General features: G+C 36.3%; 1 protein-coding gene across 11 annotated transcripts in view; it reads right to left on the reverse strand.

Moving 5' to 3' along the window:
• Positions 1–1,462: 1,462 nt before the first annotated feature.
• HDX (highly divergent homeobox) overlaps positions 1,463–17,679 on the reverse strand; it is a 262,642-nt gene continuing 246,425 nt past the window's right edge. For 10 of the 11 annotated variants that reach the window (XM_079909948.1, XM_079909945.1, XM_079909946.1 and 7 more), the window contains 2 exons: positions 10,689–10,811; positions 1,463–5,556 (listed from right to left, as the gene is read on the reverse strand). In XM_079909948.1, coding sequence (XP_079766074.1) covers positions 5,431–5,556; positions 10,689–10,811 — 249 coding nt within the window. In that variant the 3' untranslated portion in view covers positions 1,463–5,430. The remainder of the gene's footprint in view (positions 5,557–10,688; positions 10,812–17,679) is intronic. The other variant, XR_013825636.1, reaches the window with a different exon arrangement.

Raw genomic sequence — 17,679 nt, forward strand, 5'->3', positions numbered from 1 at the left:
CTGATTTCAAAAAATTATTACTCCCAGTTCATATTGGTGTACACAGTATGTGACCTTTCATACCTAAAAATGATTTTGTTTTATTTTTCGAGTTTAGAATAGTTTACTAGTATAGGTAATAAAAACATTACTTAGGTAGAAGTATCAAGGAGAAGTACCTTGTAACTTGCAGCCAAAATATAGCTACTTTATTATTGTGAAAGTAGATTAGTAACATCATTTGTTTTAAATCTAAGTTTAAAAGTACAGTATTTATGTAAAGCAGCTACTTGTTAATTCTCTAGAATAAATGTATTTTCATCAGTAGAAGGTTTGATTTTTTCCTGTATAAATTAAAAAAAAAATCCCCTTTAGGTCCAAATGTAATTGAGACTAAAATATCTTTGTGACAAATGGTCACATGGGAAAATGCTCTCAATACATTGTTAAGAGAAAAAGCAGGACACATAACTGCATAATCAGTATAATCTCACTATTGCTGAATATATGTAATATGCACAAGAAATGACTTAAATATACTAAGATGAATTAAATATACTACGATGATAACAATGATTATTATTGGGGAGTGGGATTGCAAGTGTTTTTTTCTTTATATTAGCTACATTTTCTAAAATGTCTGCAAAGAACATCTATTACTTTTATAATATGATATAAACAAGAAATATAAAAAACTAGTCTCAAAGAGTGTGAAAAACATCATTCAATTTTATGGACATACTCATCCATCGACTTGTATTTTAAATATATTTGTAATGATTCCCATTCATTTTAATAAAATCAGAGGATTTCACCACCTTAAGTCAATGACTGCAGATCTGAGAAAGACATGGGTCATTTGAAGTGCATTTTGTCCTTCCAACATTCCTGAAAATGTATCAACTGGGAAGGAAAACTGCTGATGTGCTACTTGAAGCTCATCCCATGCCCTCCCACATTTGATAACATGAAAAGTTTTAATTGGCATAAGACTTTAACCAAAAAAATATGGGTGTATTTCACCCAAACTAAAACCATGTTCAACGGATGTCAAAAAGAGAGCCAGAAGTTAGATGAAACCACTGACACTTAAAAAAAATCTGTTGTAAAAATAGCATTCTTTGTTTATACTGTGGAGATTTACTTGCTGTTTTTACCATTTGAATCTGTTGTCTATTACTGAATATTCACTCTATTCCACTGGTGTTGGAGTAATTCTTTGTTATGTAAAGCCAATTAAAGATGATACACATGTCAGCTTGGAAATCAACCAAATTTCCACTTGAGCACTCCGTGTTCTCCCTTTTCTGACTCCAAATACCTTATTATTCTCTGCATTTTTTGGTCTTTTTATCACAACCTTATTTTGAGGAGGAAAAAATTATCTGTAAAAGGGGAACAATGATTAAAACACAAAGACTTAGAAAAATAAACATTACAAGAAAGAGATGCCTTTATTAGTTGGAAATCATTTATTGCCTCTATAAAAGTTTAAATAAAAACACTACAAAATTTCACATTATACAGACTGATGTGGTTTTAACATGATAGTATGTTTCAGAGGTAGTGCCAGTAAAATAGGACACAAGATTACTAAAAGTAATTAACAAGTTAATGCAAAATAAAATTTCAATGTGGAGAAATATATACTCAGTATACATTTTAATGGAACAATCATAATATATTTCCATGAAAATATCACTTTATTCTCTTTTATCCCTTAGCAAATCTGTTCTTAATAAAGGTTTGTTTTGGGCAATGGTATGTTGACTGTAGGCTCACAAGTTAGTAGGCTCCTCCATTATAACATCACAGAGCATAGCTTAGTGAAGAGCATGATACAGTGCTGTCTGCCAAGGATAACATCAACTTCAAAGATAAACCCATTTATTCATAACTCCTACTGATAACTCCCTTAAAAGGCTAATCTATCAGAATTTGGCACTTTTAGGATCTGAATGAAAATCTAATATTTAAAAAAAATAAGCAATATTCCCTGTATACCACCACTGCAATATGGAGGAAGGACAGGAGTTAGAGTTTTCAGAATTCTTCTTGAATATGATCATAAGCTGTCAGGCCAAGGTGAGGAAACTATTCCTGGAAATGGGCTGAATGCTCCCTCCTCCCTAAAAAGGGCAACAAAGTCAATCTTAGAGGCTAGAATTCTTTTAAATATACCACTTATGCTTTCTCCTACAAACTTACATACTGCTGACTGTGAAAGTGTCTTAAAATAGATGTTACTGTCTTTGGAGAAATTACCTCTTGGACATCTTTTGAGGTCTTGGTAGTATACAGAGCTTAGGATGTAATTGGGTTGCAGCCTTTTCTTCTCCAACAATAACAAACATTTCTATCACAAGATTTCAATGATAGTACAAAATTCCTTCTGTTGATAACTGACGTTACAACAAAACATCCCTAGGTTCCATGAAGAGGCCGATTTCCTTTCAATGTTTTCCTTGCGTGTGCTAATTTTCCTATTCTCCAGGGTAACTGCAGTTCTCATTTTCTTGGGACTAATGTTAGCTTGGCTGAAATAAGAGAGGTACTTCAGGGTTTTTTTTTTTTAATACACATTTTGAAAGGTAAGTGCTCTCTTTTTTTTTTTTTTTTTTTTTTTTCTGGCGGAGCCATTGGGAGCTCAGAGTCTTAACCACTGGACTGCTAGGGAAGTCCTGGTAACTGCTTTTAGATACACATTCCCTGTTTAGAAACAGGCCAAAAGCAGACATCAAAGGATAGTTAAAAGAAAAGGAAAAAAAAATCATGTTGGCATCTGTCTTTGTGAGAGATAGTATGGCGTCAGATACTATGTTCTGTTTTATTATTGTGTCAAAGCCCTAAAGAAAGAAACACTAGTTGTTTTTCTCCTCCCAGTCATGATGATGTTCACAAAAGGAGTCCATAAACTGATATTTTCCTGCTCTAAAAGTCTCAAAATCAATTCCAATCTATACATGTGAAAATATATTTTCTTCAAAGTAGATTTTTAATACTTGACCTTGGCATCATTTTCAAAATCTATGGTGTATAATTTCAATTTGCCAATTTTGATTTCTTTTTCTGGATACATCTATTTCCTTTGGTTCCTGCTACAGAAAAACTGTATTTCGTTTTAGAAATGTTTTACATTCAATGATAGTAAAATAAATAATTTTAGGGCTGAAACACAAATGTCAAGACAAAAGGATTCTTAAGTGTACTGTTATGATTTATGCAGTTTCTATTTTAATGGAACTTTAAACAGGGACAAGGGAATCATCTATGCCATACCTAGTAAAATCCTTAAGTCTATTAAAATTTCTACTTAAATAATTTTATTTCTATCCTTGAAAAAGTGAAAAGAAATAATTTATTTGGAAGTTTATGGCTTGCTGAGGAGTAGAAATCCAATGTCCCTATTGCAGGAGTTCAATGAATATTTTTTGATTTATTGACTAATTGCTGAAGTGTGACAAGCATAATCCATAGAGTTCAAAGATGTAGGAGAGAATCACCTATCTTTACTTAGTAACAAAAACTCAATAATAAGGTGCTTAAATTGAAGCAGGAGAAATTATAGTTTAAAGATAAACTCAACAACTAGTAAAAAGGATGGTAAGAGAAACTTGAAGAGCTGGAGTTTGTTCATGTTACCTCAAGAAATGGTTTCTCTATTTGCTGTATATAGTAGAGACTCTTTATCTCATAGGGAATTAGAGTGATTGATAAATTTAAACGTAATATCCAAGGTTCTGTTACTCAGCCCTCTTTTCTCTGAATGGAATTTGTCCTGTCAACAAGGAGTACTAAAAATTGTTTATGAAGAACCATACAGCTCTCAGCTAAAAGGGAGCATACCTAACAACTGAAATATTTCTGCTAACAAAGAACCATAACAGTAGCATGGCAGCAATATTAAATCAAACAAATAGCTGACAAAGTGAATGATTATCAATGAACCTTACCTATTTGTGTGTGTGGGAGGGGACATTTCAAGGTCAAAGACATTCATGACTGCATTTTTGTATTCATAAGTTGGTACCTGTGAATTCCAAGATCAAACTTGATTTTACTTACAAATTACAAAAATATCTGACATAGAAGCTTGATGGCCAAAAGAGACATCTAGTTACTTCATTAATCTTTTAGGTATAGATAGTAATTTAATCATGTGATACAATTACACACTGCCAACTCACAAATATGTGATACTGTGTGCTCAGGGAGAAACTAGCATTTTCCCTTCTATGGGTCATGGTAATGCCATCTGGTACCCTGGAAGGGAAGGTCTGCAAAAAATTGTCTACAGTGTGGTGCTATCTGGTAGCTACTAATAGAGCAACTGGGTAGCATGCCCATTTTAGGAGTGTACTCATAGAATAGTATCCAGGAAATTCAGAGGACTGTGATTTACAACCAAAGTAGTATAATTCTTTTTGGATATTATCCTTGGCTGATGACTCTGTACAAGTCTTGCATGGAAATGAGGTAAATTTTGTGGCAAAGTTAAGTGACTAGATAAAAAAAAAACAACACAAAGAAAACTCAGTGGCTTACCTTGACTTCTTGTTTCATAAAGTGTAAGAACTGAAGAAATATTATGGTGATGGTGATAAACTTGTAATATTTGTGCAACATTTCGTCTAACTCAGTTATATAAATTTACCAGTAGAATGTGAATCTTATCAATATTTGTCATTTGCAGCAATGAAGACTCCCATTAAAATTAATCTTTTACAACATTTTGTTCTATACACTTAATAATTTATTTGACTTCATGTCCATGAATTACTTTTCCATAATGCTTCCCTTCCCAAAATATTTGGGTTACATAATGGAAGAATACCAATAATTTACAATTATATAGTAGTAATCACTTCAATTTTCAAACATTAACTTAAGTCAAATTCTCATAGGAGTTTAAAAATAAATCCCAAGATTCATCCAGGTTAAAAAACATTTTTAAGGTTTTGTTTTCAATTTTCAGTCCACTTTCCTGAATAAAGGTGTATGTAGATAACAGGAAAAGGAGAGAGGAAGAAAGAAGACGTAATGGCTACAAAAACAAGACTAATCAAGCTTCAGTAACTTGATAAGCTATGTTGAAATATCTTTGTTTTTGTGTCTGGTCAAAACTATTACTAAAACTAAGATTCTTCTATAAAACCAAAAAGACCTTTCAGAAATTAGACATTATTCATTTCATAGCTAAACTGCTCAAAATTAATTACATTTTTTTCCCAGAGTTCCATCAGTTTGGAAAAAACTCTCAAACAATGCTTTTAAATTTTACATACATCTTTTTGCACCACAGCCATCATATCTTGTTAATCCTTCAGTATACGTTGTTCGACAATATCTTTTTCCAACTGAAGAATTTCGGGACAACAGAATGCAACTATCTTGAAATGCATACCTGTTAGGTAGCCAAAAGGCTGTATCACATATCCTCCCCCCACCCAATCACAAACTGTCTGAGGCATTTTTCTCTGATAAAGAAGACACACTGAATGAGGTATCATCAGGCTCCGGTGAGGCATGATTGAAATCCATCTCTTCTAATTCAGGAGGTAAATCTGACAGCAGTGCCTGAGTCAGAAAAATCAATTGTTTTGAATTAGTATGTGGACATATTTTTTCCAATTTTATAGTTGTGGTCCTTTCACATTGATTTATTTTTACAGATTTAAATAAAGGAGCATTTCTCTTTCAGGGCCTTATACAATATCTTACCTAAGAGAAAAATTCTTCATACATTATTAAGGAAGTAACAAAATACTAGATCTTGAGAGCGTGGATTATATAGAGTGGAATCCTGAACAAAAGGGAAATAAGGAGAGAAATGAGCAACTATTCTGAACCAAATGCTTTGAAGTGTTTGAGATAAGTGATTTTCATACTAGTTTTGAGTGTTCACTGATAACTGCTAAAGGGCTTTAACATTATATTCCTTATTAAAATAGTCCTGCTTGGTTATGCTGTGTCCTTCAGACTAAAACACATTTCACAAAAGAGTATTTTGTACTTCAGTGGGAGAAAGAACTTAGCAGTTAGGGGGAAATTTCAGCTATTCTACTTTAGATTAAACTTTAACAATTTAAAAGTCCAAGTGATTTTTTTTCTTTTCTTAGGCCATGCCCATATCTACAGATGGCCAAGAATTCACCAAGACACTGCTGAACCAGTGAATTTGGCTGTGTAATGATGTATCTAGAGGGCTGCTCATTTTTCTGCTGGAGTAATTAGGATAAGCCAAGAGCCATGAACTAAACTTTGCCATGGTGTAATTGTTTCATCTGGAGTTGCAGAACATGCATTCATACTAGAGAAATAAATAATTAATCAAGTTTTATCTGGTTGGTAGTGCTGATGCCCATTTGACCATCAGAAATTGCAAATTAAATGATTAATTTGATGCTCCTAATACCAAAAATAATGTAGCATATCTCGGCAATTTTTAGACAACGTTATTTGTAGTGTGGGCTTTGGGTGCAGTAGTAAACAAAGATCAAGGGAACAGGAACAAATGTAAGCTTGTCACTACCCAAATACGGAACAGAAAAACAGGGCATGTTAGAGAACACATGAAATCCACTGTTGAAATAAGACATTACTCTCCTATTCTCTTTATTAAAAGAAGTGACAGCTTATAAATCCTACAGTTTTTGTCTTAGAGCAAAGAGGAAAGATTAGAGCTTTCTGTCAGGCTTCAAAAGGAAAGACTAACTCCTTCTGAACAAAAATTTATTATTTATTTTATGCTATTAAATTGTCCATGAACTTCTTGATGAAACTGAGAGTACTATTTACAAAGCAGTCACCTAAAGGTACTACATACTCTCTAAGGTTTCTAGATCGCAGTCATAGGACACAGAGCCCTTTTCTGCTAGATCACTTGTTTACCACTAACCCAGTCTAGGTGAAACAAAGACTTTGCTGATATTGGTTGATCATAGTTTATGAGAAATACATCACTGGATTTATTTCATTTTGCAAGTGTGAAGAAGCCCCATTAAAGAGGGCAAAGTGTTACAATTAACATAGCTTAGAGTACTGGAAAGTCAAAGTAGATGAGCAAAGTTAATGACATTCTAAATTCTAGTGGGGAGACCTTCAAATCAAAGAAGCACTACTTTTTATTTCTTTCTCATTGCACTTATTGCACCTAATGTAGTTGACTAAAATGAGTGTAGTATGAAATAGGAAAACTTTAATATCTGAGGCAGTATAAGGCACAACTAATGCATGAAGTCCACTTTAAAATTCTCCTTTTCAGTATCTTCTGGATTGCAACATTGGCACACTGAACAAATCTTCAGATTATGTCAGTTGCTAGAACTGTCTTTTTCATAGACCAAAGTGAACACAATGAGCTCTCTTCACTTCAGGTTCTTCATCAGTCAGAGCCTGACCTAGTGTCACTCTTCCTAAGAGATTAAGGCATTTCCCAAATATATCATCAGTCTCTATAATACTTATTCTAGGCCCTAGGGTGTGAATGCCAACTTCCATAATGTTAACCATTCTTATCCTCCTTGAAAAGTGGAGAAATCGAAGTTCAAGAAAGGCAATTGACCTGGCTAGAATCACATAGTGAATTACCAAGGGAAGAAAGACCATAACTAATGACTTAGCACAGTTCTGGGAACATTATTTTTATTTTAAAATGGCTATTGATTAAAAATTTATTTGGATAATCAAATATTTCAGTCAGACATTATCATATATTTTTAAATTCTGGACTGCTTCATTGGAGCAAAGTATTCTGTGGAACACTCATCTCACTCAACTTACCAAAATCAAGATTAATAGAAAAACAGGCTTTTTAAATGAGAAACCAGTGACAATATGGTTCTCTTTTATTAGGCAGAATAAAAATTAATTCCTTCCAGAAATAAACCTCTAAGTATTTCATAGTATAAAGATTAGTAGTTTAAGAGATGACCTGGATAACTTTTGTGGACTACTATAGGTGTCTTCTATATTTTTAGACCATATTTTGAGATCCATTATACCCAATCTCAACTATGAAAATCAGTAGTTTCTATCTGGGGGCTGATTATATAGGCCATGATTTTCAGTACAATTTTTTTTTTTTTTTTTTTTTTTTTGCGGTACGTGGGCCTGTCACTGTTGTGGCCTCTCCCATTGTGGAGCACAGGTTCTGGACGCGTAGGCTCAGCGGCCATGGCTCACGGGCCCAGCTGCTCCGTGGCATGTGGGATCTTCCCGGACCGGGGCACGAACCCATGTCCCCTGAATCGGCAGGCAGACTCTCAACCTCTGTGCCACCAGGGAAGCCCTTCAGTACAATTTTTATATAACTGTCTCTCTTTCCCCCTAGCCAATGTTTGATTCATATCTTAATTCATCAGCCTTTTATCAGAGGAAAAGTACAAGAAAAAGAGAAAAATACAATGTACCATAGGTACTTTTCTTATTTGTTAGTGGTTTTGGGGAAAGAATAAAGCCAGGTTAGAATTAGAAAATAACGTGCAGTTTGTGTGCCACACCTTGATATCAAGAGACGTAAACAACTGCTAAGAAGCTGACCATTCCAAACCATTCTAAGACTTTTGGGACCAGGACCACACTCCAAGTTACTCCCATAGTTGGGCCTAATTCTGATTTTTTTTTTCTTTTTAACATTTATTTAATTAAAATTTACAGTTCCTTTGGGACCATGTTCAAGTGGCAGGTACATATATACACTACCAAATGTAAAACCGATAGCTAGTGGGAAGCAGCTGCATAGCACAGGGAGATCAGCTCGGTGCTTTGTGACCACCTAGAGGGGTGGGATAGGGAGGGTGGGAGGGAGGGAGATGCAGGAGGGACGAGATATGGGGATATATGTGTATGTATAGCTGATTCACTTTGTTATAAAGCAGAAACTAGCACACCACTGTAAAGCAATTATACTCCAATAAAGATGTTAAAAAAAAACAAAACAAGGGCTTCCCTGGTGGCGTAGTGGTTGAGAGTCTGCCTGCCGATGCAGGGGACACGGGTTCGTGCCCCGGTCCGGGAGGATCCCACATGCCACAGAGCGGCTGGGCCCGTGAGCCATGGCCGCTGAGCCTGCGCGTCCGGAGCCTGTGCCCCGCAACGGGAGAGGCCACAACAGTGAGAGGCCCGCGTACCGCAAAAAAAAAGCAGAAAAACAAAACAAAACACTACCACCTTATTTGTTTACAAATCTGTAGTTTTGGTTCTAAAAAACAAATACATGTTCAATATGCCATGGAATATGCATAACTCACATAATAAAGCAAAATGCTTAAATAAAGCTGGCAAAGGTAACTGAAAACTACTGTCTTGGGATGTTTGTGTATGTACAGCATGGGGGGAGCACAATTCATGAAACTGGACACATAATGTACATGCTGGTTTAAGCCTCATGAGTAAATTCTTTTCTAGTTTAAATTTTGTGGTTCAGTACTTTGGTGAAATATATAACGACTTTTTTCTTATAAAAAAAGGAGAATTGTTGGAAGCTAAAACACTAATCTTTTTCCCTAGAGATAACTCGGTTAGGCTGCATACATGCAGTCTTGCTTGAATATAAGGGATAAATGTTTGTACTCCGGCTGAATAAAAAACTCTGAGACTGTGTGACATACTACTTACACTGGATTTCTCTGATAAAGAATCAACATGGTAGTATACGACTCAGAGGCAAATTTAGTATCTTTTAGTATTAAATGGAACATTTAACATAATTCTATATTCCTTTTTAGCAAGATTAATAAATTATTTCACAAATTTTAACTGAAGAAATGAGACAGAAAATGTGTTTTGGGAGGAATTTGTAAACAAAAATCCACAGCGACAAACAAAAGATGTTGCATTTCATCTTTGGGGTAGAGCAGGGGTCCCCAACCCCTAGGCTGCAGACTGGTACCGGTCCTCGACATGTTAGGAACCGGACCACACAGCAGGAGGTGAGCAGCGGGTGCGAGAGGGAAGCTTCATCTGCCGCTCATCTCACCATCGCTCCCCCTCGCTTGCATTACCACCTGAATCATCTCCCCCACAACCACCTGTTCCATGGAAAAATTGTCTTCCGTGAAACCAATCCCTGGTGCCAAAATGGTTGGGGACGGCTGGGGTAGAGGAATCAAACACTATCGTTAAATTGGGAAAAGTGAATGTTGCACTGTGGTCACAAAGAATTTCACAAAGTAATCTCAGGTTTTTTTAGTGATGAGCAACATATCATGAAATAAAAGGTATTCAAACACTTGTGAACTCTAGTAGGGGCTGGAATGTAACTGAAATCCAGAAGAGAGGCAAATGCCTCACTTCTTTCATTCACGAAAGGTCCCCAAATATGTGTCTCTCCAGTTAGTGTAGCCCAATCTCTACAAACATTTTGAGAATTTCTTTAAAACTAATTAAATGAAATAATATGAACAAGATGGGGAATACAGTCAATAATTATGTAAAAAATATTTTAAATGTTTTCCCTACTTAGTGGTGGCTTGGAATTAACAAAGTATGTTAATCAGTTATTTTGATTTTCCACTAAAGTAGCACACAAAATCTGAGTATTTTTTCCCAATCAAACTGTGCTTTAAAAAAAGTCACAAAGTAACAAATTCTTCCTTGATGCCAAGTAGGAATGAGGTATAAAAACAAAAAAATATGTAGAACCCAAGTGTGACATGCTACTTTTCAACATGATACATTACAGCTTACTATTCTCTTCTGTCACTTACCTGCTGTTGTTCCTTATCATCAGCTTTTATAGCTAGTATCAAGCTTCTTACAAACGTCTGAAGTTTAAAATATTTTTGCTTTTGAATCTCTAGTTCATTTTCAATGAATCTGACTTCTTCATTCTGAAGGAGAAAACATCGAATAATACAATTACTCTATGCAAACCTAGGACTGTACATGTTTCATGTACAATAAAATTTTTAAAAAGCAATCAACTTAGAGGGACAATAAAGAAGATAACATTTTACCATAAAGGAATATAAAGCACAGAAGTAAATTATCCTTTTACTCAAAGGCTGCCTTTTAAGCAAATCACCAACAGAAAATAATCTGCAAGGTCAAAAATCCAATCAAATAAATTCCAGTAAGAGAAAAATCAAGAAACAGTTCCCTTCTTGGAAAGACTCCTCCTACATTAAACCTAATTAGCATTTGGATTAGGATTAATAATAGAGCTCAATTAACCCCAAGTAAAGAGTGATAGCAGATGTAGTAATGCTGAATGTACTATTCACAAAGCCAAATACTGAGGTTATTATTTTGTACCAAGAAAGGACTCAAAATTTTAATAAGACTGTCTTAAGTAGTTTTCTGAGGTCCCCACCTTTATGTAAGAGTTTGTTATTTAGAAAATATCTCCAAATTTACCACTGATTTGAAACCCAGTCTCCACTATTTTTCCTAGTTGTGTAGGAAAAGAACAATAGACTAGGTTTTGGGAGGATTTTAGTGTCAGGTCTACTGATAATTGTGTAAACTTGGGCAGACCAATTAACCTGTGATTCTATTTACTCATCAATAAAATGGATATAATACTAGCAGTCTTTGGGAATTCTAGCTTGAGGGTTATAAGGCTCAAATAAGATAATGGCCATGAAATTGCTCTGAATAGATTTACTATTTAAGCTACAATAGTCAAGAAAGTGTGGTATTGTCAAAAGGGTGGACATATAGATCAATGGACAGAACAGAGAGTCCAGAAATATTTATTATATATTACTTTATACATATATAATACATATATATATGTACATATACATATTTGGTTGATTTTTGATGAAGATGCTGAGGTAATTCAATGGACAAAGAAAGTACACTCTTTCAAAAAACAGTGGCTGAACAATTGTAAATCCATACCCGCTCCAAAAATGATTATTAACCCTTACCTCACACCATATACAAAATTTAATAAGAAATGGATCGTAGGCCTAAATGTAGAACCTAAAACTATAAAACTTCTAGAGGAAAACAGAGGAAAAATATCTTTATGTCCTTGGGTTAGGCAAAGATTTTTCAATAGGACACAAAAAGCATGAAATTTAAAAGAAGGATTTCATAAAAAGAAAAACAAAAAACACAGCCTTTGCTTTTCAAAAAACACTTAAGAAAATAAAAATACATGGTACATATTAGGAGAAAAAATTTGTAAATCACATATCTGATAAAGGACTTACATTCAGAATACATAAAGAGCTCTTGCAGCACAAATATAGGACCAGCAACAGAATAAAAAGCAGGCAAAATATCTGAACATACACTTTATCAAAGAAGAAATGTGAATGGCCAATAAATATGTGAAAATGCTTAATATTGTTTATCATTAAGGAAATGCAAATTAAAATCCCAAAGAGATACTACCACCAACATACTACAATGGCTAATGTTAAAGAGACTGACAATAGCAAGTGTTGATGAGAATGTGGAGCAATTAGAAGTCTCATACTTTGCTGGTGGGAGTGTAAAGCAGTACAGCAACTTTGGAAAATGTTTTGGCAGTTTTTTATAAAATTAAACATACCCTTTTTTACCATCTGACTCAGCAATCCTACTCTTAAGTATTTACCCAAGGGAAGTAAAAACACATGTCCACAAAAAGACAGACATGAATATTCATAGCAGCTTTATTCATAATAACCCCAAACTAGAAGAAACACAAGTGTTCATCAGCAGGTGAATAACAAATTGTGTTCATGGTTACACAACTGTGTCCAATTGTCAAAACTAAATGTATGAAAAGGTGAATTTTATTGTATGTAACTTACATATCAAAAAAACTGATTAAAAAATTTGTTACCCAGCCCTCTTGCCAAAAACTTGAAAATAAGCTGTACGTATTCTCTGCAACAAGAGAATCTGTCTCAAAGAGCATAGCAGGACCTTTAACAGCATTTGCTCAAAAAGCTGCATAAAATTAGTTAATTCTATGGGAATTCTTGTTTCAATTGAGAGGATACAGTTGTATTAATCATATTCTATCTATGAATATGTTTACTGCATCAATTATTTTATCAGCTCAGTTTAGAACTTATTTTACCTAATAAAACTGCTTCCTTTTCAGACCATTTAATATCAAGTGAATGATCTGCAAATGATGATTCAAGCTAAATTCCTTGTTCAAAGGCACTCTACAGTAATCTAAGTTATAAGCAAGCATTATAATAAAATTCCATGTGCTCCTGCTGTAATACACTTGACTAATTCTAAACTTTTTGTATTTTTAGTATTCATTGTCAGAACAGCAGTATTAGTAAAGTGCTGACCAGGAAGTCTTTTTGAATACAGGAGATATCTATCATCATTATCATAGTGTCCTTTGAAAGTGCAGTCCCCTAGAGCTACACTCACAGTCCATTAGAAAACATTTTAAAAACAGTAATTCACATTTGCAAAAGTCAGGAAGCATCTTTTGGTATGCAGATCTCTTCTCATGCAAATATTCCTCCTCCTCAGTATTTATGCAATGTTTTTAAAACATAAACAGCTTTAAGATAATTTAATATTTCAGACATTTTCTTCTTGGAGCTGCTTTTTGCAAGCCTATTAAACACTTCCTAGATTACAGGCAGTAATTTATATGTACTTTCGAGATTTTCCTAAGCAAATGGTTTGCGAGAAGAACTAGTAAGATAACATCAGTCACTGCATTTCACGAAAAAAGACCTAGCTCATTTTTCTTTTTAAAATCTTCCCTACATTCCCACTAAACTTTGTCAATTCTCCAAGATAACTGTAGGGAGCACTCAAGGCTTCATGAGAACCGGGGCTTTGATCTCTGAGCAGGCTATTGATGGATGCCAAACATGAGGTGTTATTTTATGATATAGCTACTCATGCCTCAGAAACTCAGTTCATCAACTTGTGTTATAAACATTTGGGGTTAGTTAGAACTCCTAGCAATATGGATTTCTAGCAAATATCTCAGTCAGAAACTCCACTATGCCCACACTGAATAGTGATGTTTGCATAGTAGTAATTACCAAACACACATAAAAAACATTCTTTCATTTTGCTACAGTGAATCCCAAGAACAACGAGACATTGTTCAATTTAGTGTGGGGGGAAGTAAGTTATAATAATACAGCTGCAGATCTTAATTGATTTTATATAATTGAGCACTTGCATAATAATATTAAAAGTATTTCCAAGGATAAATTAATTTATTCACTCACTCAGGAACTACTTACAGGACACCTATGTCCTAGGCACTAGACCAGGTAACATAAACATGAATAAGATAAGTATCTACAAGAAGCTTATGATGAATATATTCAAGAAACCAGCAAGGTGATTTTGATCCCAAAACAAAGAACACTAGCATGTGTATGCAAATAGAATAAAAGAATGTTCTCTCAATGAAGATTACATTTCCAAACTGGTAAGTCTATTTTATTTATTTATTTTTCTGGCTGCACTACACAGCATGCAGGATCTTAGTTCCCTGGCCAGGGATCGAACCTGTGTCCCCCTGCACTGGGAGTGCAGTCTCAACCACTGGACCACCAGGGAAGTCCCTGGTAAGGCTATTTTAAATCAACTTACTGAAATCAGCATTGAGAACTGCTATATGAGGTTTCACTTACAGGTACTTCAGAATTAAGGTAACAAAATTCACTGATGAAGTGAACCGAAATATCTCAAATAATGATTATAAAGAGACATATTTTCTATATACGTGCTAATTTTTGAGAGTTAAATATTACTCAACCATAAAAAGAAACGAAATTGAGCTATTTGTAATGAGGTGGATGGACCTAGAGTCTGTCATACAGAGTGAAGTAAGTCAGAAAGAGAAAAACAAATACCGTATGCTAACACATATATACGGAATGTAAGAAAAAAAATGTCATGAAGAACCTAGGGGTAAGACAGGAATAAAGATACAGACGTACTAGAGAATGGACGTGAGGATATGGGGAGGGGGAAGGGTAAGCTGTGACAAAGTGAGAGAGTGGCATGGACACATATACACTACCAAATGTAAAATAGATAGCTAGTGGGAAGTAGCTGCATAGCTAAGGGAGATCAGCTCAGTGCTTTGTGACCACCTAGAGGGGTGGGATAGGGAAGGTGGGAGGGAGGGAGACGCAAGAGGGAAGAGTTATGGGAACATATGCATATGTATAACTGATTCACTTTGTTATAAAGCAGAAACTAACACAACATTGTAAAGAAATTATACTCCAATAAAGATGTAAAAAAAAAAAAAGGTCATGTAGGATGGTGATGTTTTATAAAAGATATCCTTAATAAGGTAGCGAAAGACCCCTTGTTCCCGCAGAATTTACCAAAATGGAAAACACTGGGACGAGGGGAAGATGGCGGAAGAGTAAGACGCGGAGATCACCTTCCTCCCCACAGATACATCAGAAATACATCTACACGTGGAACAACTCCTACAGAACACCTACTGAACGCTGGCAGAAGACCTTAGACCTCCCAAAAGGCAAGAAACTCCCCACGTACCTGGGTAGGGCAAAAGAAACAAAGAAAAAACAGAGACAAAAGTATAGGGATGGGACCTGCACCAGTGGGAGGGAGCTGTGAAGGAGGAAATGTTTCCCCACACTAGGAAGCCCCTTCGCGGGCAGAGATTGTGGGTGCCAGAGGCGGGGAGCTTCAGAGCCGCGGAGGAGAGCGCAGCAACAGGCGTGCGGAGGGCAAAGCGGTGAGATCCACGCAGAGGATTGGTGCTGACCGGCACTCACCAGCTCGACAGACTTGTCTGCTCACCAGCCGGGGTGGGCGGGGCTGCGAGATGAGGCTCGGGCTTTGATCGGAGGGCAGGGAGAGGACTGGGGTTGGCGGCGTGAACACAGCCTGAAGGGGTTAGTGCACCACGGCTAGCCGGGAGGGAGTCCGGGAAAAGGTCTGGAGCTGTGGAAGAGGCAAGAGACTTTTTCTTCCCTCTTTGTTTCTTGGTGCGCAAGGAGAGGGGATTAAGAGCGATGTTTAAAGGAGCTCCAGAGACGGGCACGAGCTGCGGCTAAAAGCGCAGACCCCAGAGACAGCTAAGGCTGCTGCTGCTGCCACCAAGAAGCCTGGGTGCGAGCACAGGTCACTATCCACACCTCCCTTCTGGGGAGCCTGTGCAGCCCACAGCTGCCAGGTTGCCGGGATCCAGGGACAACTTCCCCGGGAGAATGAACGGCGCGCCTCAGGCTGGTGCATTGTCATGCCGGCCTCTGGCGCCGCAGGCTCGCCCCGCACTCCGTGCCCCTCCCTCCCCCCCGGCTTGAGTGAGCCAGAGCCCCCGAATCAGCGGCTCCTTGAACCCCATCCTGTCTGAGCAAAAAACAGTCGCCCTCCGGCGACCTACACTTAGAGGCGGGGCCAAATCCAAAGCTGAGGCCCTGGGAGCTGTGAGAACAAAGAAGAGAAAGGGAAATCTCTTCCCAGCAGCCTCAGAAGCAGCCAATTAAAGCTCCACAATCAACTTGATGTACCCTGCATCTGTGGAATACATGAATAGACAACAAATCATTCCAAACTGAGGAGGTGGACTTTGAGAGCAAGGTTTATGATTTTTTCCCCTTTTCCTCCTTTTGTGCATGTGTACGCTTCTGTGTGAGATTTTGTCTGTATAGCTTTGCTTCCACCATTTGTCCTAGGGTTCTATCTGTCCGTTTTTCTTTTGTTTTTTTTTTAATTTTTTTCTTAATATTTAATTTTAATAACTTTATTTTATTTTACTTACCTTCTATCTTTCTTTCTTTCTTTCTTTCCTTCTTTCTTTCTTTCCTTCTTTCTTTCTTTCTTTCTTTCTTTCTTCCTTCCCTCCTTTAGACAATGAATCATCCCAAATTGAGGAGGTGGACTTTGAGAGCAAGATTTATGATTTTTTTCCCCTTTTCCTCTTTTAGTGAGTGTGTATGTGTATGCTACTCTGTGAGATTTTTTCTGTATAGCTTTGCTTCCACCATTTGTCCTAGGGTTCTATGCGTCCATTGTTTTTTTAATTTTTTTCTTAATAATTAATTTTAATGTTAATAACTTTATTTTATTTTACTTATCTTCCTTCTTTCTTCCTTCCTTCCTTCCTTTCTTTCTTTCTTTCTTTCTTTCTTTCTTTCTTTCTTTCTTTCTTTCCTTCCTTCCTTCCTTCCTTCCCTCCTTTAGACAACGAATCATCCCAAATTGAGGAGGTGGACTTTGAGAGCAAGATTTATGATTTTTTCCCCTTTTCCTCTTTCTGTGAGTGTGTATGTGTAAGTTCTGTATGAGATTTTGTCTGTATAGCTTTGCTTCCACCATTTGTCCTAAGGTTCTATCCATCCATTTTTTGTTTTTTTTTAAATTATTTTTCTTAATAATTATTTTTTAATTTAATAACTTTATTATATTTCACTTTATTTTATTTTATCATCTTTCTTTCTTTCTTTTTTCCTTCCTTCCCTCCTTCCTTCCTTCCTTCCTTCCTCCAACTGTTCCTCCCTCCCTCCTTCCCTCCTTTCTTTCTTTCATTCCTTCTTTATTTCTTTCTTCCTTCCTTCCTGCCTTCCCACCTTTCTTTCTTTCTTTCTTTCTTTCTTATAATTCTACTAATTCTTTCTCTCTACTTTTCCTCCCTTTTCCTGAGCCATGTGGATGAAAGGCTTTTGGTGCTGCAGCCAGGAGTCAGTGATGTGCCTCTGAGGTGGGAGAGCCAACTTGAGGACACTGGACAACAAGTGACCTCCCAGCTCCACATAATATCAAACGGCAAAAATCTCC

Source organism: Stenella coeruleoalba (assembly GCF_951394435.1).
Source record: "Stenella coeruleoalba genome assembly, chromosome: X".
In the NCBI taxonomy this organism is placed as follows: domain Eukaryota; kingdom Metazoa; phylum Chordata; class Mammalia; order Artiodactyla; family Delphinidae; genus Stenella; species Stenella coeruleoalba.